General features: G+C 47.0%; 2 protein-coding genes across 4 annotated transcripts; one reads left to right on the top strand and one right to left on the bottom strand.

The window, feature by feature from the left end:
• Window positions 1-7,740: 7,740 nt before the first annotated feature.
• LOC114429802 (protein ARV1-like) lies at window positions 7,741-10,067 on the bottom strand. Its single transcript, XM_028398448.1, has 5 exons — window positions 9,910-10,067; window positions 9,557-9,676; window positions 9,335-9,488; window positions 8,980-9,204; window positions 7,741-8,354 (listed from the first exon to the last, which is right to left on the bottom strand). Exons 1-5 carry the CDS (start codon window positions 10,060-10,062, stop codon window positions 8,227-8,229), a joined length of 780 nt encoding a protein of 259 aa, XP_028254249.1. The 5' UTR covers window positions 10,063-10,067; the 3' UTR covers window positions 7,741-8,226.
• Window positions 10,068-10,353: 286 nt separating this feature from the next.
• LOC114429774 (tetratricopeptide repeat protein 13-like) lies at window positions 10,354-19,636 on the top strand. 3 transcript variants are annotated; one of them, XM_028398413.1, is made up of 23 exons: window positions 10,355-10,646; window positions 11,262-11,356; window positions 12,211-12,286; window positions 12,373-12,443; window positions 12,520-12,585; window positions 13,394-13,486; window positions 13,902-14,018; window positions 14,101-14,211; window positions 14,520-14,602; window positions 14,680-14,821; window positions 14,895-15,069; window positions 15,475-15,631; window positions 15,773-15,903; window positions 15,978-16,110; window positions 16,483-16,575; window positions 16,688-16,771; window positions 16,866-16,950; window positions 17,111-17,217; window positions 17,302-17,437; window positions 18,067-18,146; window positions 18,246-18,324; window positions 18,686-18,765; window positions 18,834-19,636. In XM_028398413.1, exons 1-23 carry the CDS (start codon window positions 10,478-10,480, stop codon window positions 18,946-18,948), a joined length of 2,478 nt encoding a protein of 825 aa, XP_028254214.1. In that variant the 5' UTR covers window positions 10,355-10,477; the 3' UTR covers window positions 18,949-19,636. The 3 variants fall into 3 exon arrangements, with proteins under 3 accessions (XP_028254215.1, XP_028254214.1, XP_028254213.1); XM_028398412.1 differs by having other exon boundaries at window positions 10,478-10,646; window positions 17,108-17,217; XM_028398414.1 differs by lacking the exons at window positions 18,067-18,146; window positions 18,246-18,324 and having other exon boundaries at window positions 10,354-10,646; window positions 17,108-17,217.
• Window positions 19,637-20,477: the final 841 nt, after the last annotated feature.

The following is a 20,477-nucleotide window of genomic DNA, read 5'->3' as shown; positions in this document are numbered from 1 at the left end:
GTGCAGACATATGTGGAAACAGGGTGCTTTGTACTTACTTACATGGATCCTGGCTGGTCTGCTGGGTCCAACAGGTCTGACCTGAAGACATCTCGGAAGGATGTGGTGGATGTTTCTGCATACCTTCACTTCATCTATAAACTGTAGCAGATAAGGGGTTTCCATTGCTACACTTGCTTTCATTGTGTGCTGAAAAGATGCTGTTTCCATTGAAAAATTAGCAGTCTTAACAAAAAGCTCCGCTCTGGTCTTCCTTGGCATCTTAAACTCTGCAGCAAAAGTCTCAGCTCAACCTGTAGCTCTGTAAACACCCACAGCTCAGCAGCTGTTCTCCGTCACTCACCGTTCACCACGAACGTGTTCACCTCATGTCTGTATAGATCATGATGATGTCAGCGTTTGGTTTGTGAAGGAACCAAAGGAAAGTACAAGGTTTGACGTTTATTTTGCCGCCGATTAATGGACAGTAGTTCATTATTTATTGCCTTCTGTTTTCACCTGATTGACATGACACAAAATGTTTGGGTTATGATTGTGAATCTAACACCGACCGACGAAAGTTCTTCAAACACCATCGCGAATGATGAGCTCTAAAGTCAAATGTGTAGAAAGAGCACAGCAAGTGTCCCACAAGACTTAATTGACACAGTGAACCAGTCTTTAGCAGCCCGTCCTCACCACGAAAATGTAACCCGAAGTCGATATTTCTTTACGCATTCGTTGACGCCACCGAAGGGAACAAATTGTGACATATTTGTTCCCTTGCCCTGTTTTTAATGCCTATTCTAACCAGTAGGTTTGAAAGAAAAAAAACAATCTGTGAGAGAAAACAAAGCGGCTCGTGGTGTCAGGGGGTAGGAACGCAGGACTCCTGAGTCGACGAGTCTGCCACGTTGCCCCTACCTACCTCTTAACAACAGCTTTTTGCAGCTGCTCAACGATTGGACGATGTCGGGCAACACATCCTTATCTTCTGTTAGCATAAACGTAACCATGTGTCGTATCTGGCGGGTGTATTATCGATTATTTTTTTTTTATGAAGACGTGTTGTAAAATAATATCAGTCTAATATAGTCTTAAGCACCTTCATCAAACAATCATCCACTCAATGTATGTCTTCTGAAGCTAGCAGCCTCTTAGCATATGTAGCTAGCCTCAGGCGCCACAACAAGACAGCATATTTCCAAAATGATTGATTAACACTGATGTATGTTATAATCCAAAATGTCATCCTAATCCATCTGCAAGTGTAAAAACAACCAGTAAACGTTGGGTTAGGATTGAATGTTCACTCACTGTACTTCTAATGAAACTCAATTAATGTTCTTACAGAAACAAATGATGTAGCGTATCAAGAATGAAACCCCTGATTTCATGTTATTGGATGTCTACACACAACCAGTGCCTTGTTAAAGGTTGCAGAACTGTGGCTATGTCCAAAAGGAGGATTTCAATCCGCAGTCATTTCTGGCAGTTGCGCGACATGAGCTTGGTTTTTAAAGCTGCTACGTGTCACATGTTGAGGCTAGCGTCTAGTCCGGTGCTTTTGCTCCTCATCGATGAGGATGCAGCTGTCAGCAGCGGTGTATTTCTGACACCTCCACCCTCTGAAATCCGAGTTGCTCCATACAAAGTTCTCCTCATGTAGCAGCCTTAACTTCCAAAAAGCCTTAACAATCAGTCAAGTCATTTGTGCACATGTTCCCTCCTCACTCCCTTCCTAAAACTACCTACAGTCCTTCGAGGCTGTTGATCACACGGTGCTCCTTTTGTACAGTACTCGGCTGTAGCTTTGTCCAGCACAAGAGAGGAGGTTTAAATTGAAACACCAGCAAATTCTACCAACTGTGTGCGTTTCCTACTCTACAACCTGAAAACACCCCCCCCCCCTTTTCACGTGATTATTGGATGTGTGACGTGGAGGTGTCATCTCAGGGTAAATTTGTGGCAAAAATTGTGTATTTGTTTTGGGCTTCTAACACAAAACGGCTTCTCTCTCAAACACATAGCACTGAGGCTATCTGTGTTCATTTGCTGGTTGACCATGTCACTGATTAGCCGGCTACTAACTGTAAATAGTGTGATGTCACACCCACTTATGATTTATGTTAATCAAAATGTCCACAAATGTATCAATGGTGCACATCTCATTACAGAGGTGTTAGCCTACCGAAGAGGCGAATTGGCCTCCATTGACCAGAATGCAATGCAAATACAAACCATGTGTTTCAGTGTTTGAGCTACATGCCTTACCTAAGGTATGTATTAGGGTCAAATGGGGGGGGGGGGGTCACAATAATGTTGTAAATTCAAAATAAGTTGTGTTCATTTGAAAAAATATAGATTTTTTCCCCTCTCTTAAAATTACAGCTTTAATGAAACTATTTTAAATACCTTTTGATGAGTTGTTTTATCATTAATTTTTCTGTTGGGGGAAATGTTGATGTTAAATTTTAATCACATGAAACAAGCATTTAGTGATTTTTTTAAATGTTTTTATCTTTCTTTTTTTGTTTTGTTTTTTATTTATTTTTTTGTTTTTATTTCTTTATTTTTGTTTGTTTTGGTTTTTTATTTCTTTTTTGTTTTTTTAGTTATTTCTTTATTTTTGTTTTGGTTTTTTATTTCTTTATTTTTGTTTTTTTTATTTATTTCTTTATTTTTGTTTGTTTTGGTTTTTATTTCTTTATTTTTTTTTAATTTACATTTCTCTTTCTCTTTTATTTTTATTTTATTTTTTGCAGCCCTGTACTCTCTCATTTCAAGCATGACCCTAACACACCACCTTTCTATTTATTTTATTTTAAAAAAAAGATTGTGACGCTTGAGATTGATTGACAGTTTATTACCATAACATGCTAGCCTAAAAAAATACACAAAGCTTCATCTGCAACTGACTTCTTAATCTGACCAAACCTCACATTTACAATGCACAGTGGGACACTGAAGACAACACAAGGAAGCCTCCGCTTGTAGTCATCAAGTGGTGAAGTCATCAAGTTCCATTCTTTCTTGTACTATTTTATATCATTCAGTATAATCATCTATTAAATCACTCTAGTGGAAAAGGGTTTTGATGTGTTTGTGTTGTATAGATGAAAGATATTCAAGCTACATCATCATTCCTCCTGTTGTTTCATCCATGAACGACCATACTACTGTTTTCCTGTCATAGTTATACTGAATTTAATAAAGTGATTACATACTTTAGGATTGTGAGTGATGTTTCATATACAATATCTTCACCCACTGGTGCCACTATAAGCAATAATCGTAGTGCCCGTCCCTCCTCTCTGCTGCCCTACTTTTCCCTCTCCCCTGAATGCATCATTTAAATGCACTGATCTGCATTTTGGTGCAGAAGTAGCTGCAGCTGTTCCACTTTAACTGATCTCTGCTGCAGCAGGATGTGACAGCTCTGATGTAGCAGCCGCTTCTCATACAGGGAGGAGAGGAAGTGCGTTAAATCCTCTCTTAACTCCCAGAGACTGGATAAATGGGTCAACTGTATGTCTTTAAAACAAAGGGAACACTTGAAGAACACAGTGTAAAGTCCGTCATTCTTCTGTGGACTCAGCCTGTCCAGTGAGGATCAACACTGATTGTGGATCAGTTTCAGCTGCTGTTGGTCAAATGGAACAGACACAGGTGGAAATGAGAGGCAGTTATCAAGACAGCCCTATAAAGGAGAGGCTCTGCAGCCCACTGACTGCCATTAGGCACCAGGATGAGACCCTCAGACCCATTGTGAGACCATATGCTGGTGGGGTTTTTGTTTTTTTTGTGAAAAATGGATGATCTGATTTATTATTTAACCTATTTGTTTATTTTAAAAAGAAACTTGTGGTATGTTCTTTGTATAAAGGTCCATCACAGACAGGTTTAAGTCCATCTCTGTGCTCTGGTCCAGCACTGGCTGTGTGAGCGTCTGTTTGGAGATTAGAACAGATTAACATAATCTTGATTGAGAGAGCAAATCCAAGGTGCGCATCATCACTCTCTCCACGGGCAGAGCTGGGCTGTGTGGATGGCGGTGTGTTCACCATGTCAGGCTGTGTTCACCATGTCAGGCTGTGTTCTCCATGTCAGGCTGTGTGTTCACCATGTCGGGCTGTGTTCACCATGTCAGGCTGTGTGTTCACCATGTCAGGCTGTGTGTTCACCATGTCAGGCTGTGTTCACCATGTCAGGCTGTGTGTTCACCATGTCAGGCTGTGTTCACCATGTCAGGCTGTGTGTTCTCCATGTCAGGCTGTGTTCACCATGTCAGGCTGTGTTCACCATGTCAGGCTGTGTTCACCATGTCAGGCTGTGTTCTCCATGTCAGGCTGTGTTCACCATGTCAGGCTGTGTTCACCATGTCAGGCTGTGTGTTCACCATGTCAGGCTGTGTTCACCATGTCAGGCTGTGTGTTCTCCATGTCAGGCTGTGTGTTCACCATGTCAGGCTGTGTTCACCATGTCAGGCTGTGTTCACCATGTCAGGCTGTGTTCACCATGTCAGGCTGTGTTCACCATGTCGGGCTGTGTTCACCATGTCAGGCTGTGTTCACCATGTCGGGCTGTGTTCACCATGTCGGGCTGTGTTCTCCATGTCAGGCTGTGTTCACCATGTCGGGCTGTGTTCACCATGTCAGGCTGTGTTCTCCATGTCAGGCTGTGTGTTCACCATGTCAGGCTGTGTGTTCACCATGTCAGGCTGTGTTCACCATGTCAGGCTGTGTTCTCCATGTCAGGCTGTGTGTTCACCATGTCAGGCTGTGTGTTCACCATGTCAGGCTGTGTTCACCATGTCAGGCTGTGTTCTCCATGTCGGGCTGTGTGTCAGGCTGTGTTCTCCATGTCAGGCTGTGTTCTCCATGTCAGGCTGTGTTCTCCATGTCAGGCTGTGTGTTCACCATGTCAGGCTGTGTTCACCATGTCAGGCTGTGTGTTCACCATGTCAGGCTGTGTTCTCCATGTCGGGCTGTGTGTCAGGCTGTGTTCTCCATGTCAGGCTGTGTTCTCCATGTCAGGCTGTGTTCTCCATGTCAGGCTGTGTGTTCACCATGTCAGGCTGTGTTCACCATGTCAGGCTGTGTGTTCACCATGTCAGGCTGTGTTCTCCATGTCGGGCTGTGTGTCAGGCTGTGTTCTCCATGTCAGGCTGTGTTCTCCATGTCAGGCTGTGTTCTCCATGTCAGGCTGTGTGTTCACCATGTCAGGCTGTGTTCTCCATGTCAGGCTGTGTTCACCATGTCAGGCTGTGTGTTCACCATGTCAGGCTGTGTGTTCACCATGTCAGGCTGTGTTCACCATGTCAGGCTGTGTGTCAGGCTGTGTTCTCCATGTCAGGCTGTGTTCACCATGTCAGGCTGTGTTCTCCATGTCAGGCTGTGTTCACCATGTCAGGCTGTGTGTTCACCATGTCAGGCTGTGTTCTCCATGTCGGGCTGTGTGTTCACCATGTCAGGCTGTGTTCTCCATGTCAGGCTGTGTTCACCATGTCAGGCTGTGTTCTCCATGTCAGGCTGTGTTCACCATGTCAGGCTGTGTGTTCACCATGTCAGGCTGTGTTCACCATGTCGGGCTGTGTTCACCATGTCAGGCTGTGTTCTCCATGTCAGGCTGTGTTCTCCATGTCAGGCTGTGTTCACCATGTCAGGCTGTGTGTTCACCATGTCAGGCTGTGTGTTCACCATGTCGGGCTGTGTTCACCATGTCAGGCTGTGTTCTCCATGTCAGGCTGTGTTCACCATGTCAGGCTGTGTGTTCACCATGTCAGGCTGTGTGTTCTCCATGTCAGGCTGTGTTCTCCATGTCGGGCTGTGTTCACCATGTCAGGCTGTGTTCTCCATGTCAGGCTGTGTTCTCCATGTCAGGCTGTGTTCTCCATGTCAGGCTGTGTTCTCCATGTCGGGCTGTGTGTTCTCCATGTCAGGCTGTGTTCACCATGTCGGGCTGTGTTCACCATGTCAGGCTGTGTTCACCATGTCAGGCTGTGTGTTCACCATGTCAGGCTGTGTGTTCACCATGTCAGGCTGTGTTCTCCATGTCAGGCTGTGTTCACCATGTCAGGCTGTGTTCTCCATGTCAGGCTGTGTTCACCATGTCAGGCTGTGTGTTCACCATGTCAGGCTGTGTTCTCCATGTCGGGCTGTGTGTCAGGCTGTGTTCTCCATGTCAGGCTGTGTTCACCATGTCAGGCTGTGTTCTCCATGTCAGGCTGTGTTCACCATGTCAGGCTGTGTGTTCACCATGTCGGGCTGTGTTCACCATGTCGGGCTGTGTTCACCATGTCGGGCTGTGTTCTCCATGTCAGGCTGTGTTCTCCATGTCAGGCTGTGTTCACCATGTCAGGCTGTGTGTTCACCATGTCAGGCTGTGTGTTCACCATGTCAGGCTGTGTGTTCTCCATGTCAGGCTGTGTTCACCATGTCAGGCTGTGTGTTCACCATGTCAGGCTGTGTGTTCACCATGTCGGGCTGTGTTCACCATGTCGGGCTGTGTTCACCATGTCAGGCTGTGTTCTCCATGTCAGGCTGTGTTCACCATGTCAGGCTGTGTGTTCACCATGTCAGGCTGTGTGTTCTCCATGTCAGGCTGTGTTCTCCATGTCGGGCTGTGTTCACCATGTCAGGCTGTGTTCTCCATGTCGGGCTGTGTTCTCCATGTCGGGCTGTGTTCTCCATGTCGGGCTGTGTTCTCCATGTCGGGCTGTGTTCTCCATGTCGGGCTGTGTTCTCCATGTCGGGCTGTGTTCTCCATGTCGGGCTGTGTGTTCTCCATGTCGGGCTGTGTTCTCTGTGAAGCACTGAAGGGTTCACCTGTGTTGCACTAAGTGCTGGTTCAGAATCTTAATCCCAGTCAAAGGCCACTTCAGGACAGACCTGTTTGTGTGTCATCATTTGAATATGCGTAGAACATTGCAAAGGCAGTGATTGGTTGGTGTGGACCAATCACATGCCTCCTCCCTCCTCGAGCGCATTGCTAATGCTAAACGTTAACATTTTATTAATATCTGGGTTATGCTAACATGCTAACATACAAACTTGCTTGTCGCGAGTGCTAAACATATTTTATATAATATAATTATAATATTTTGTCTTCCTTCTAAATGAGCCAAAACTAAATATATTGGCTAGCAAAGCTGTTAGCATGCTAACACTCCAAACTAGCTAGCTAAGCTAAGCCCCTGAGAGCGTGCTAGAAGACCAAGGTAAGCAACTAGCAAGACAGGGTTCTGCTTTAATGCTAGGATTGATAAGAAGAATATAAAAATAAACTCAGCTTAGATTATGGATTTAACAGTGTGGGCCTCTGCTAGATTCAATAACAACTAGCTGTGTTGTGAGAACAGATTCTGTTTAATCCCAGCCTGTGGTACTGGATTTACCTTCCAGCTCCTTGGCTCAGGACTCTGGTCCAGTTCAGACCTGGTGAATGCGACTGCTGTTACAGTAATCTGATTAGAAGGGCTCAGATTAAAGCAGCTGCATGCCACAGTGACAGAACTGTTCTCAGGCTGTCACATGATGAAATACAATATATAGATATGACGGCTAGAAACAGGTCATGATGACGGCTTCATTAAAACGACAGTCTGATGTACGTTTTAACTGGCGGAGGAGTGTTTGTGTCACAGATCCACCCAGGGAGAGGAGGACACAAACATTCCACATCAATGTGTCGTCTCCCCAGCGACTCAGGCATGTGAGGACACGTACAGCAGAGGCGTCGGTGCACGTCACAAATACCACATCACAATGCAAACGCTGTTTATTGGTTAAAACTCAACTCAGAAAAAAACTCTGCCATGGCTTCCTGCAGAGACTCCTGCAGATTTAGTTGGGCTGTCCATTCATACCGCAGGAAAACCTGATGAAGAAAACATTCCTGTCATTCCACAGACTCTTTGTCTGCTTCGGACCTTCACTGGCTGGATGTTGTTCTGTTTACAGTCACGATAAGTGTCTCTGTGAGTGCTGTCGGGCCAAAGATAGAAGCAGTAGTAGTAGTTGTCAAATTACAACCTCGGGGACGGTGCTGGGAACTGGAGCGTGTCTAACCGTGGTTTGGATCCGTTTGTGTGCTTCCTCCCTAGGTCAGTGTTAGCAGCCTTAAAAACACCTTCAGTCTGGACACTGATCCGTCTCTGGTTGATTTCCATAACTCAGAGCAGTGACGTTCATATCTCCAGCAGTAAGCGATCACTTGTTGTTCACCCCCCGAGGCCATGCATCAGTTTCATTCAAATCTGAGCCCGTCCTGGATGCTCCACAGAAGCTTCTTACAGGCCTGAGCCACGCACGTCTCTGACAGCAGGCCCACGGAGACGGCCATCAGCGGCAGGCGTCTGCTGCTGTTCAGGATCACTGGAAACAGAAACACATACATGTTATAAGGGAGTTTTAGATACATCACATGACTCCTGTGTACAGTGTTGGTCTGTAATAATATGACATAACCCATCGGAGCACAGGCTGTAAAGCAGCGCCCGAGTGTTGCCCAACACATTTCTGTTTATGAAGAAATAATTACACAACCCGACCACCTGTTGGAGCACAAACCTCTTGTTGTGTTGTGTAATGCATTTTTCTAAATGGCTGTAAGAAGCACAGGAGGGTTTCTAAAAACAAAGGGAGGAAGAAGAAGAAGCTGCCCCCTGCTGGTGCTTTAAAGACCTGTTAGCAGCACCTCCCTCATAACATAGCAGCTAATCCAACGTTATAATCCACACACTAAGATTATACAACATGTTAGTGTGTGCTTCTGCTCTGAAGTGATTTCTTTCTACAGAAATGTAACGAAAAGGAGAGAAAGGGAAAGGATCAGGGCCGATTTCATACTCTGTTACCTCTGAGAACCTGGTCAGGGGCAGGTTTTCATTCAGTTGGGAGCATCTAACAGAGACTGAGTGAATAACAGTGAAATGACCTATCCACAGAGAAACGTGTGTGTGTGTCCGTCCATGTATGTGTGTGTGTGTGTGTGTCCTACCTCTGATAGCCTGACAGTTTGAGGTGAGAACAAACAGCTTGATGAGGCCCAGGCAGAGCGGGGAGTAGTCATGCTCCCAGATGACAGCGGGGATGAGGAGGACTTTGCCGTAGCTGGACAGCAGCAGGGCTCTGAGGAGCAGGCTGAGCTCTACGGTTCCGCCGCGCAGACGTCCCACCGCCACCCAGAGGAACCACAGCACGCTGCCGCAGAACGCCGACAGCTCTGCAGGTCCACCATGCGGTGAGAAAGCACACACGTCTGTTTAATATCGTTGAAATGAGTCAACGTTTAAAACACATCACACTGTTTAACTGCTGTTATCAAAGGAATGTTCAGTCAATCATCGTCTCACCCAGGGCGGCCAATCCAAACATGCCGTAGAACTCCCACTCCTTGGTGTATCTGATGATGTCGGCGGGGTCGCTGCTCGGCTCAGAGCCATGAAGCAGGGACCACCTCAGGTAGGCCTCGCACAGCAGGCAGAAGACACACAGCTTCCAGTGGATCTGCAGAGGCGAAAGGCTTACACATGCACCTCCCCGATGGTGCTGGGAAACAACCACGGGTTACTTACGTTCAGGCTTGCGTTGAACAAAATGTGTCTGAACGCCTGCGTCTTGCACAGAATGGCATCGATGAGGATGATAACTGGATCATATTCGATGTACCTGTCCACTGGCTTTTGGCAGGAGTCCTGGAGGAACAGACACAGAGGACATGTTGGCCCATTCATCCTGGACACATGTCATCTCTACACACTGACAACACTTTAAAGTATTCACCGACTATTAGCACCGGTGTTGCACGGTTATATGTTATATTTGCTATAGTACAATGTAGAGTAAGAGATCTTTACTGTTTACGAAGTGACTTGTTAGCTAGCATCCTCAATACTAAGCTATCATACGACGTAAATACTTAACGCACACATATAGTTATCTTCAGAATGCCGTTGCTGTAGTCCCTGTGAAGTTCTGCTGCTTGTTCGTTACATTCAACACACCTAAACGCGTCTTTCCCCATGTTTTCCTCCGGGAACAGCCAGCAGGAACACGCTGTGCAACCCGGAAGACTGTTCATACGGCTGCGGCTTCAAAATAAAAGCACGGGCTGTGTCGGTGTATTTTTATTTCGAGGTGTATGTTTTGGATCCCGCGTATCATTTAGACAAAAAACTTTAAAATATTATTAGCATTATTATTATTGTAATATAAACTGAATGTATTGGGGTCTGAGCGCTTTAAACGGACGGACTCTTGTTTGGCCTCGGAGGCGGAGGGATCTGACTCGGAAGGATCTTCCTACCAAGGACGCTTCCGCGGTCTGTGGGGATGCCGCACGGTTTTTCGGGAAATGTAGTGTTAATTGTTCTCTCCTCGGCGGGCTCTAACCAACCACAGACTCGGGTGTAGGGGGTGGTGGAGGCGTGTTCATTCGGTTGTGGGCGAACTGCAGCTCCAGCTTCCGCTCTCTGGCGTCACACATGTAGCCCAACATGGCCCCTACCAGCCGGGCTGTTGTTGTGGTGGCGCTCTCACTGCTGTGTCTGAGCCGGGCGAGCTTCTCCACCGAGTACTTCTCCACTGTCACTTTGTTCAACAGCGAGCTCCACAAGCAGGGATGCAGCTCGCTGTCCGAGTGGGAGGACTACGCGGCTGACTGCGGTACAGTTCCTTTCTCTTACTTTGCCACGTCCTCCTACAACTGTCACCGGGTAAAGAAGCTAACGCCGAGAAGCTAACAACAACAAGCTGACAGCCGAGTCCTTCCTGCTTCAGACGGGCTTTAAAGCAAGATTCACAGATGGAGAGCGTCAGTTATTTACACGTGTGAGCAAAGTTTAAACACTCACTCCACCCAGTGTTGGTGTTAGCTAGGAGCAGGCGGTGCAGCTCCTTTCCCCAGTGACCTGTTTACAGGCACTGTTCTGGGTGAGTGGGCACAGAATGTATTAATCTGACTCCTAATCTAACCCAATGCAGCAGATTATACCCCAAACCTGCCTCTGTCACATTTCAAGGTAATAATCTAGTGTAATCACTCAGCAGTGATATGTGTTCAATGAACATTTGTAAGCTACAGATGGCCTCCAGGCCTTCGTCGGTTTAGATTCCACAGGTCAGGCCTGCTGACATCTCAGATACTTGTTTTACTTTGAAATTTTAGAATGTCAAAAATGTCACCTGACAGACTAATGGCGTGGCAGGAATAGGAGCGTGATCTATGTACGTGCAAAGGCCTGAAGCTCACGGATATGTTTCCTGCTTCGTGTTTTGCAGACTCTTCAATCTTACAGTTAGAAGACCCAGACTGTGAGGAGGGAAGCAACTCACCCTGCGAGTCGGTCTTCTCGCTTAACGCTGAGAAGATCCTGGTGAGATATGGCACACACACACTGCCAGGCGGGGCATTTCTGCAAGCTGGAGCACTTCCTCTGTTGTATTTATATCAATGTCACATCTAAAAACGTGTGTACCGCCAGTTCATGAATGCAGATTCTGGAATATTTCTTTGATGGTGAATCGATGAGTCCTGTGAAAACATAACGTGCTGAGAAAGAGCACAGAACCTCCTCAGGTTTCAGGTCTGTTGCTCCTCAGGCGACACTCATGAGAATCAGGTCCATATCCTATGACAGGCTACATACACTCCCATATGTGGCAGCACACCCCTCCTGAACATCCAGGCTGGAGTGGTATGATAAACTGCACCGCTGCCTGTGACTCATCAGTGGAGCTATAATCAGGGGAAGACATATTGTGACTGAATCAGGAAGTGAGCCTGGGCGTCCTTTCTTGGTTCGAGGGCCAGATCCTGTGACGGCCTGTTGTGTTGTGCACCAGTGACAGGTGGACCTTAGCCTCCAGAACAGTATGTCCTCTGTAGGCCAGATGCAGCCTGTGTATATTTAGGACATATTCAGCCTGGGTGTTGCCTCAGATAGCTGCTCTTGAACCACGCCTAATACACGTCAAGTGATGGTCACACCCTGGGATTCACTTCTACCTGTTATTCCTGCTGTGCCACCATGACGACGGCTGCAACATTTAACCCTGCAGCAGCACGCTCTGATGATGCTGCAGTTATTTGCCTGCATGTTGAAGACGCTCTTTGAATATAGATGTCTTTACGCCATGTTGCCTTCACACAGGAAGCCAGTCGATGTGTGGCTGTTTCTAACTATTGCAGCGTGTTGACGTAGCTTCTGTTTTCTGCCGTCTCTTACAGAATCAGGCCAAGTTGTTTATAGAGCAGAAGAAAATCCCCTTCCCAGTAGATAACCACAACACAAACGAAGAACTGGGTAAGTCGGTGCTGCTGGTTGACGCTCTCATGTCTTCTGCCGCTGACCTTTAGTCATTCATGGTTGTCCCTTTGTGTCCTGTGCAGCCATTGGCTACGTCCTGATAGGCAACGGCCTCTACGATGAAGCCATCAAGCACTTCTCGCTCTTATTACAGGTGTGTGCAGCTCTAAAATAACACGACTCAAAATCAAAGGGGTTTATTTGTGCTTTTATTCTTTCCTTCCGTACAGGGTGACCCAGAGTTGGTCAGCGCCATTTACGGAAGAGGGATAGCATATGGGAAGAAAAGCCTGCAGGTGAGCGACTCGTGAGACTCAGTCTCTGCCTTTACCTGTCACTTGATAAGTGCCTGCAGTCCGCTAAGCGCTAACTAGCTTATGCGTCCCTTTTACACTACTTTAAAATCATCCTGGAGTTCGGGTTCCATACATGCACGGTAGCTTCTACAGGATTGGATAGTCTGTAAATAGTTGCAGACTCTTAACAAACCCATGTCCAGTCCCTTTAGAGTTGGCGGTTGTTTCGGTTTTCTCCTGCCTGCACACCTAATGCTCTTGCAGGTGGACGGAACCAGGTATGCAGAGGATGGGGTGCACCGTCTGATGATGAGGTCTGACAGCGTGTGTTCAGCCACAGCCTGTTTGTACAGTGACTAAGGACACGGGTGTGTTTCTCAGATTGCTGCTTGGTGTCAGCATGGATTACACCTGTCCACTGTGCGTGTATAGAACGTGGGCACCAGGTGGACCAGGAACAGGTGCACCCACAGTGTCCGGAGCTCCGTTATTGACATGGACTGACTTTTGACCCTTAATGTGTGTTACCGTAAAGGCTGAGGAAAAGGTCACCTTACATATCAAAACAAAGCCTGTGTGTATGCAGCCTGGGGAGTAGCTGTCTGTCTGCGTTTTCTTTGGTCTCAACATAAAAGCAAAACATGTGGACCCCAGAGCGACGTTCAGTGAATGCAAATTCAGTCTGCCAGGATGCTGAGATTATCCCTACCAGGAGAAGAAGTCTCCCTTAACCCTGTTTCACCTTGCTTGCGTGGCTGTGCTACTTTTGTGCACCATATATTTGGCTTTGTCTCCTTTCTCCTCCCAGGACATAAAGAATGCTGACTTGGCGTTGTACGAGCTCAACCGAGTCATCACGCTGGAGCCCAACTGGCCAGAGGTGTACGAGCAGAGAGCAGAGGTGAGACGGCTGCTGTACGGAGAGAGGTGAAACAAAGTGCCTCATGCCGACCATTGTTTCAGCTTCCAGCAGGCATGTTCTACCTGCTCTAACACTAAAGTGTCCTGGCACAACTCCCCGAGGAAGACATGGCTGTAAATTAGCTTGGGATTAGCTGTAATCTTTGCAACTTTCTTGCTGTATCGGAGGACTTTTCAGACAAGCATAGCCCCTTTTAAGGAGTGGAGCCTCCCTCTCATGAGTCTCAGGCTATAGCTGCTGTGACCTGAGCTTTGTAAGAGAATGCTCTGGATGCCCAGCCTGTAATCTGATTAGATTCTTTCTACATCCCTGTGATGTCATGTTTACTTTGGAATGCTTACCTCCCTTTCAAACCTGATTTCTTAATCCGTTGCACGTTGGCGTGTGTGTTCAGATCCTGTCCCCTCTGGGTCGTATCAGCGAGGCTTTGGGCGACCTAACCAAAGCCATCCAGCTGCAGCCCTCTGCCCGTCTCTACAGACACAGAGGAACGCTGCTCTTCATCTCAGAGGTTTGGCCCGTCAGGTGTACCCCCATGTGTCTTTTTCTCTCGTGCTAACATGTGCTGACTCTGAGCTTCGGCCTCCGTTCAGGACTACGTGGCGGCTATGGATGACTTCCAGCAGTCCTTAGAGCTGAAGAAGAACCAGCCTATCGCCATGCTGTACAAAGGCCTGACCTTCTTCCACAGAGGGATGCTCAAAGTAGGTTCCTCAGTGTAAACGTGAGGATTTGTGACGCCTCATTTGAGAGCCTGCAGAGCGTGATCAACACTTATTGACTGCTCAGTTTTATAACGAGAAATGTTATTTAAAGCACAGCTGATCCACAATGGGGTTATTATTTGGAATGTTTGCACCCAGTCTGTCTACAGTGGCAGCACCGTTGAAGCTGTGTTTAGAATGTGTGCTGAGCAGCAGTTTAGTTTAGCAAGTGATAGCATGCTACATGTGAACATACCATGATGCAGTTCTCCTGAGTGTCCTCATTCTGCTTGTCGTCACTTCATCAGGAAGCCATTGAGACGTTCAAAGAGGCGCTGAAGTTGAAGTCAGACTTCATAGATGCCTATAAAAGCCTCGGGCAGGCCTACAGGTAAGGACAGAAGCAGGCCGTTTCCCTTCATGTTTCATATACACACTCCGCTCTCTTCTTCCTCCTGCTCCTCTCAGAGAGCTGGGTGACTTTGAATCAGCAATGGACAGCTTTCAGAAGGCTCTCATGTTGAACCAGAACCACATCCAGTCCCTCCAGCTCCGGGGCATGATGCTGTACCACCACGGCTCAATACAGGAGGCGATCGGCAACTTCAAGGTAAAGCAGCTTGCATCCGATCAAAGCTGGTTTCAACTGAATTCTCCCATAATCCCTTGCTGTCATTCTCCAGAGGTGTCTTCAGTTGGAGCCCTACAATGAGGTGTGTCAGTATATGAAGGGGCTGAGTCACGTGGCCATGGGGCAGTTCTACGAGGGCATCAAGGCGCAGACCAAGGTCATGTTGAATGACCCTCTGCTCGGACAGAAGGCCAGCTCTGAATACCTCAAAGTGAAATACCTCAGAGGTGGGCACACAATAACTTGAAGTTAATAGTACTGCATCATTTTCTGTTTACTGCTTTACTGCCCAAACTAAAGAGGTCCATGCTGGTCCTGCAGACACATGTCTGGACACCGTGTAAGGGGCCTGGTTAGCAAGTGGGCTAAATGTTAGCGGTGATCACTGTGTGTACCTGTGGCCCAGAGACCATTGCACTGGTCCATAGTGTAAATACATGGAGGGATTGGAGCCGTTCACAAAAACCCACGGCCGGTTTGTGTCATGGTTCTGATGAGTTCAGAACGGTGGAACTCATGAGGTTTACCATAGATCAGCATAATCCATGTAGCCTAATGATCGGACCCTGACCTGGAAGTTAACTATGACACCAACACAGGCATTCTCATGTCCCACATTTGTTTTCTTCCAGAGTACTCTCGCTACTTGCACTCCCACCTGGACGTCCCAGTAGCAGAGTACAACGTGGACCTGGACTTGCCAGGGAACTTTAAGAACCACTGGGCCAAGAACCTGCCTTTCCTAATAGAGGACTATGAAGAGCAGCCTGGCCTGCAGCCACATATCAAGTAGGTCTAACGGGTTAACTTAAGGTTCTTTTATGAGACATTTGAGCTGAGATGATCACCTGTGGTCCACATTCTAGTGTAGGCTGTCAGACGGAGACTCCGGCCGACAGAGTACATCTTCTCTGTGTTTGTGCTTCCCAGAGACGTGCTGCCGCAGAACTTTGACAGCTACAACAACGACGTCCAGAAGCTGGTCTGCACCGCCGACCACCTCGGGGCCCTGATGCAGTACGACACCCCTGGCTTTTTAGCTAACAGGAGAATCCACAGAGGTGACTTTCGTTGACACGTCATGTGAGCAGCCTGCAGCGGGTGTGTTTATGCTGTTCTGTTGTTTCCCCCTCAGCCATGGGCTTAGCCACCCTGGAGGTGATGCAGGCCATGCATCGGACATGGAGCAACTCTAAAGTGCGAGTCAACGGCAAGACCAGACAGATGCAGTGGAGAGACATGTTTGACATAGCTGTCAAATGGAGGAGGTGAGGAAGGGGGGAGGACATGTGGTGTTACAGATTAAAGAGGAGAATGCAGGCAGCATTTACCGAGTCTGGAGTTACTGCTGGGACGTCCAAGGCTACGTTTGGCTTGGCGGGATGCGGAGCTGAGAAGCATCAGTGGAATCAGAGCACATCGTCACAACCTCTTCCTCAGGTTTCAGCACAATAATGTCTGGACTCAGGTGGTTTAACCCTTTCATGGCTCTGGTTTGCCGTCACAGTTTGTCTGCAGCGTGAAATGAAACGACGAACCTTTTCCTCCCACATTTGACAAATCAAATCCTCTTCCGAGCTGCAGAGCTTGATGGGATTACAGCGTGGAAAAGACTAAACAGGCTTTTCCTGTGCTCGCAGGATCGCAGACCCAGACCAGCCCGTTCTGTGGTTAGACCAGATGCCTGCCAGAAGCCTCAGCCGAGGCTTCAACAACCACATCAATCTCATCAGGTAACGCCCCCGTCACCTCCATGACGCTGTCAGACACGAGTCACCAAAGCAGCTTCCCTGGGGGCTCCATTGGCTTTCTTTGTAATGTACCCTGGTATTTTTGATTCTTCAGGGGGCAGATCATCAACATCAGATACCTGGCCTACTTTGACAACATCCTCAGCTTCATCAAAGACCGAATACTGGTGTACCATGGGTAACAACCTGGACACACCTCATAGAGCTGACAGCATTGATCATTAGTTTCTCCCTTCAGACTTCAGTCGTTCTTCCTCTCCTGTCTTTCTCAGGGCGTACAACCCCAGAGGCGTTCTGGAAGTCCGCCAGGCTCTTGAAAATGTGAATAAAGTGGAGGACCTGCTTCCTATAATGAAGGTAAGAAGGAAGTGGATGTTTGACCTTCTCCCTCTCCTTTCGTCTCCTCCTCCTCACTGATGAACAACAAGTCGTCGGTGGTTGGTTGTTAGGATGGACACCTGTGGCTGTTCAGCAGTGATGGTTGTCTCTGTGCTTATGTCTTTATTTCCTGAAGCAGTTCAACAGTAAAACCAGAGATGGCTTCACAGTCAACTCCAAGGTGCCGAGCATGAAGGATCCCGGGAAGGAGTACGATGGCTTTACCATCACCATAACCGGAGACAGGTTCGGGTCACTTTAACCCCATATAGAAACATCTGCTTATTGCATGTTATTCTGTTTACCACCGTGTGTCTTCTTCATGTTCAGAGTGGGAAACATGCTGTTCTCAGTAGAGACCCAGACGACAGAGGAGCGGACGCAGCAGTACCAGTCCGAGATCGAGTCCATCTACAAAGACCTCACTGCCAAAGGGAAAGCGTTAATGCTGTCCACCGAGCTAGGGGTGAGATAAGCATAAATCACTGCACACGGTTCACTCCTAGAGCATTATGGGTAATGTAGTTCAATGCCTCTAAATCATACTCTGTGCTCTAAACATTCACCGTAATGTACAGTATACCTTTAACCAGTTATCTGCCACATGAGTGCATTAACCCTTTACAGATCTTCCTGCAGTGTCACACTCTTCTGTATCTTTGAAAAGATTCAGAGAAGAAGAACAGCAAAGAAGAAGGCTGTTGTACTTATTATTTTACCAACAAACACGAAGTGAACAGGCAATAACAAGGATTAGTTTGTTGTAACCCCAGATCGATCAGCTGATGTTACCCTGCACGTCTCTGCTTCAAGCTGCTGCCACCTTCTCTCCTCTTGTCTCTACTGTTACACAGGAAAGGCGCTTTATGAATTCTTCAGAGAAACTTGTCTTTGAGAAATGCCGCGGAGAGATATTGTCTTACATTGTTGTGTCTTCATTGGAAGCCTGCCCCTGAAAGGGACACCTGGTGGAATATGAGCCCCTCTGCTGCGGCTCTTTAATCTGTTTATTATGTCTGCAGCCGCCTCTGCTTCACCCAGCAGAGATGAACTGTAACAGTGGGGGTCATGACTGTCTGGCCTTTGTTTCTGTAGGATGCAGACGCAGTGTGTAACCTGATCCTCTCCTTGGTTTATTACTTCTGCAACCTCATGCCTCTCTCTAGAGGATCCAGGTAATGTCGAGCCAGGGCAGCCTCTGGGTGCAGTAATAATGGAGTGGTGGTTTTGGGTTTGTGTGTGTGTTGAGGCCTCTGTGATCTGCCTCTCCTCAGTGTGGTGGCTTATTCAGTTGTGATGGGGGCGCTGATGGCCAGTGGGAAAGAAGTGATCGGCAGGATCCCCAAAGGAAAGGTGAGGAAATGTCTTTACACACTTAGTCCTGCAGGCGGGGAGCACATGGATCCATCGTAGTCAGGGTCTGGTCTCCTTAGCTCTGATGTGATAGTGTGGGAAGAGACAGGGGGATGCCATGCACCTTCCTGGCCCTCAGCCCACCTCCTTATCCTGCTGCAAGAAGGTGCACTGTACCCGTGTGGTGTTAGCATGTTCTGGTGGAGGAAGGGCCAGCAGACCCTGATCAGCCCGATGAGCTGTCAGCGTTCGGCTCAGGCTAACCTGGCTTCCTGTCATCTTTGCTGCATAATGTTCAGCCTGTGTTCACACGCCGTCTGTCAGAAAACCTGCTCACACCGCCTGTGTGATGTCATTTCAGCTGGTGGATTTTGAAGCCATGACCACACCCAGTCCAGACAGCTTCAGTAAAACAGCAAAAAGCTGGATGAGTCTCAAAAGGTACAAACACCTTCACGTTGTCTGTGATTCTGTACAGAGCTCTGACTCTTCCTCCTCTTCCTCCTCAGTTTACCAGGTTGGTACCAGAGTCTTCCATCTGTGGCAGAGACCTTCCCGTCGACAAGAACGATGATCGAGGTCCTCAACACAGATTCGTCTTCACACTGTCCAAAGAAGTCTTAACACAGCAGAGACGTCTGCTTAGTGAAGTCTTAACAGTGCAGAACTAAGGGATGTTCTTCTTCTTCTTCTTCTTCTTCTTCTTCTGCATCACGAACAACACTGGAACCTCTAAGCGCTGCCACTACATTTTAAAACACAGAGAATCGGGCTGCTGATGTTGGTGGTTATGAACTGATTGTTAAATTTACAATTGATGTCACATAATCTTCAAATTAAATGATGATTAATACAGGACCAGGATTTAGACATTTTTGACGTTAAAGTTGTAAATTTACAGTCTTGAAAATTAGTTTTTTTTGGGACCACTCTAAATGGAGTGTTCCGGTTCGCTTGTGATGCAGAAGTGATTCTGTCCACTTTCTGTCTTTCTCTGCTGTAAAAACAACCAATCTAAAGCACAGTCTGAACCCAGAGCTCAGCCAGAAGGTGAATTAGTGTGTTTAAAGTTCAAGGTAACGTTGGCACTTTAAAACATGTTGCTGCACACACACCCAGTCCAGCCTATCAGCAGAGAGCTGTCTTTCATTTGGAACAAAACCCTTCAGGGCTATGGAAATCCACGAGGACACTTGAAGTCTTTATTTTGTCCATCAGGTCTTTTTAACGTGACCAATACACTCAGTTAAATGACTGCTGAACACAGAGCAACAGTCAGATTTCAGAGCAATACGGTCCTAGTTCCAGCTTCTAAAATTGAGATCACATTATTATTTATTGTTATTTTTATGGGTAGCCAACGTGTTTACATAAGAATATTTATTTATCTGGTGACACAAGGCAAAGGAGACAAAGGGAAGTAATCATTCTAATCCCAGAGTTATGACTTGCAGGACTGAAGTGGCCTAATGCTAATTCATGAAATATTCACTTTATTGATTTAAATAAAGGCTGAACATAGACACTGCACATGAAGGCTCCTGGTTGTCCTCCAACATCTCTGACCATCATTCCTAAATACTGAACCATCTTCATCGGACTGTCTGTGGATGTGGAGTCAGTTTGAGAGCTCATGTCTACAGATGACTAACACGTAAGCCTCCTGATGTGTTTGGCTCTCAGAACAAAACAAGCTGTCATACCGGGTTGGTTTCAGTCCTTCTTTCCATCACTGGGTCTGGCACTTGATGGCCAGGGTTCTGCTCTCCCAGTCACTGAGTGCTGCAGCAGCTTCAGAGTGAGGACCTGTTACCTGTGTTACAGTAAAACTCAGAGGGACGTGTTTGAAGTTGAGTGAATAATAAAACAGGTTGACAATGGAACTGGCTCAGGAGCTTGTATGTATGTATTTATTCCCTCAACCATATATACATCATACATCTGAAACATGCATTTTAACCCTTTCCAGGCTCATCCACATTAGCTCACAGGCAGCCACCAGTGCGCCCTTCGACTCAAACTTACGGTACTAGGGTTGAGCCGCTTCCTGCTTTAAAACAAAGCGTATTTAATTCTTAGTGTCGCGTTTGTTTCTCCACTACATCTTTCTACTAATTTAAAGGATATTTCAGGCGCATATACGATTTTCCGTC

Source organism: Parambassis ranga, unplaced genomic scaffold, assembly GCF_900634625.1.
Source record: "Parambassis ranga unplaced genomic scaffold, fParRan2.1 scaffold_21_arrow_ctg1, whole genome shotgun sequence".
Classification (NCBI taxonomy): domain Eukaryota; kingdom Metazoa; phylum Chordata; class Actinopteri; family Ambassidae; genus Parambassis; species Parambassis ranga.
Note: the sequence above shows the minus strand (reverse complement) of the source record. Positions and strands in the feature narration are given on the sequence as shown.

What these genes read in the sequence shown, in the direction of transcription:
- LOC114429802 (XM_028398448.1), bottom strand. Translation starts at nt 10,062, where the DNA reads ATGAACAGTCTTCCGGGTTGCACAGCGTGTTCCTGCTGGCTGTTCCCG. An exon ending in TTCTGAAGATAACTATATGT is followed by an intron (nt 9,677 to 9,909) that starts GTGCGTTAAGTA and finishes CTGTTCCTCCAG; the next exon opens with GACTCCTGCCAAAAGCCAGT. An exon ending in AAACTGTCAGGCTATCAGAG is followed by an intron (nt 8,355 to 8,979) that starts GTAGGACACACA and finishes TTCTGTTTCCAG; the next exon opens with TGATCCTGAACAGCAGCAGA.
- LOC114429774 (XM_028398412.1), top strand. Translation starts at nt 10,478, where the DNA reads ATGGCCCCTACCAGCCGGGCTGTTGTTGTGGTGGCGCTCTCACTGCTG. An exon ending in GCAGGATCCCCAAAGGAAAG is followed by an intron (nt 18,325 to 18,685) that starts GTGAGGAAATGT and finishes ATGTCATTTCAG; the next exon opens with CTGGTGGATTTTGAAGCCAT. An exon ending in AGCTGGATGAGTCTCAAAAG is followed by an intron (nt 18,766 to 18,833) that starts GTACAAACACCT and finishes CTTCCTCCTCAG; the next exon opens with TTTACCAGGTTGGTACCAGA.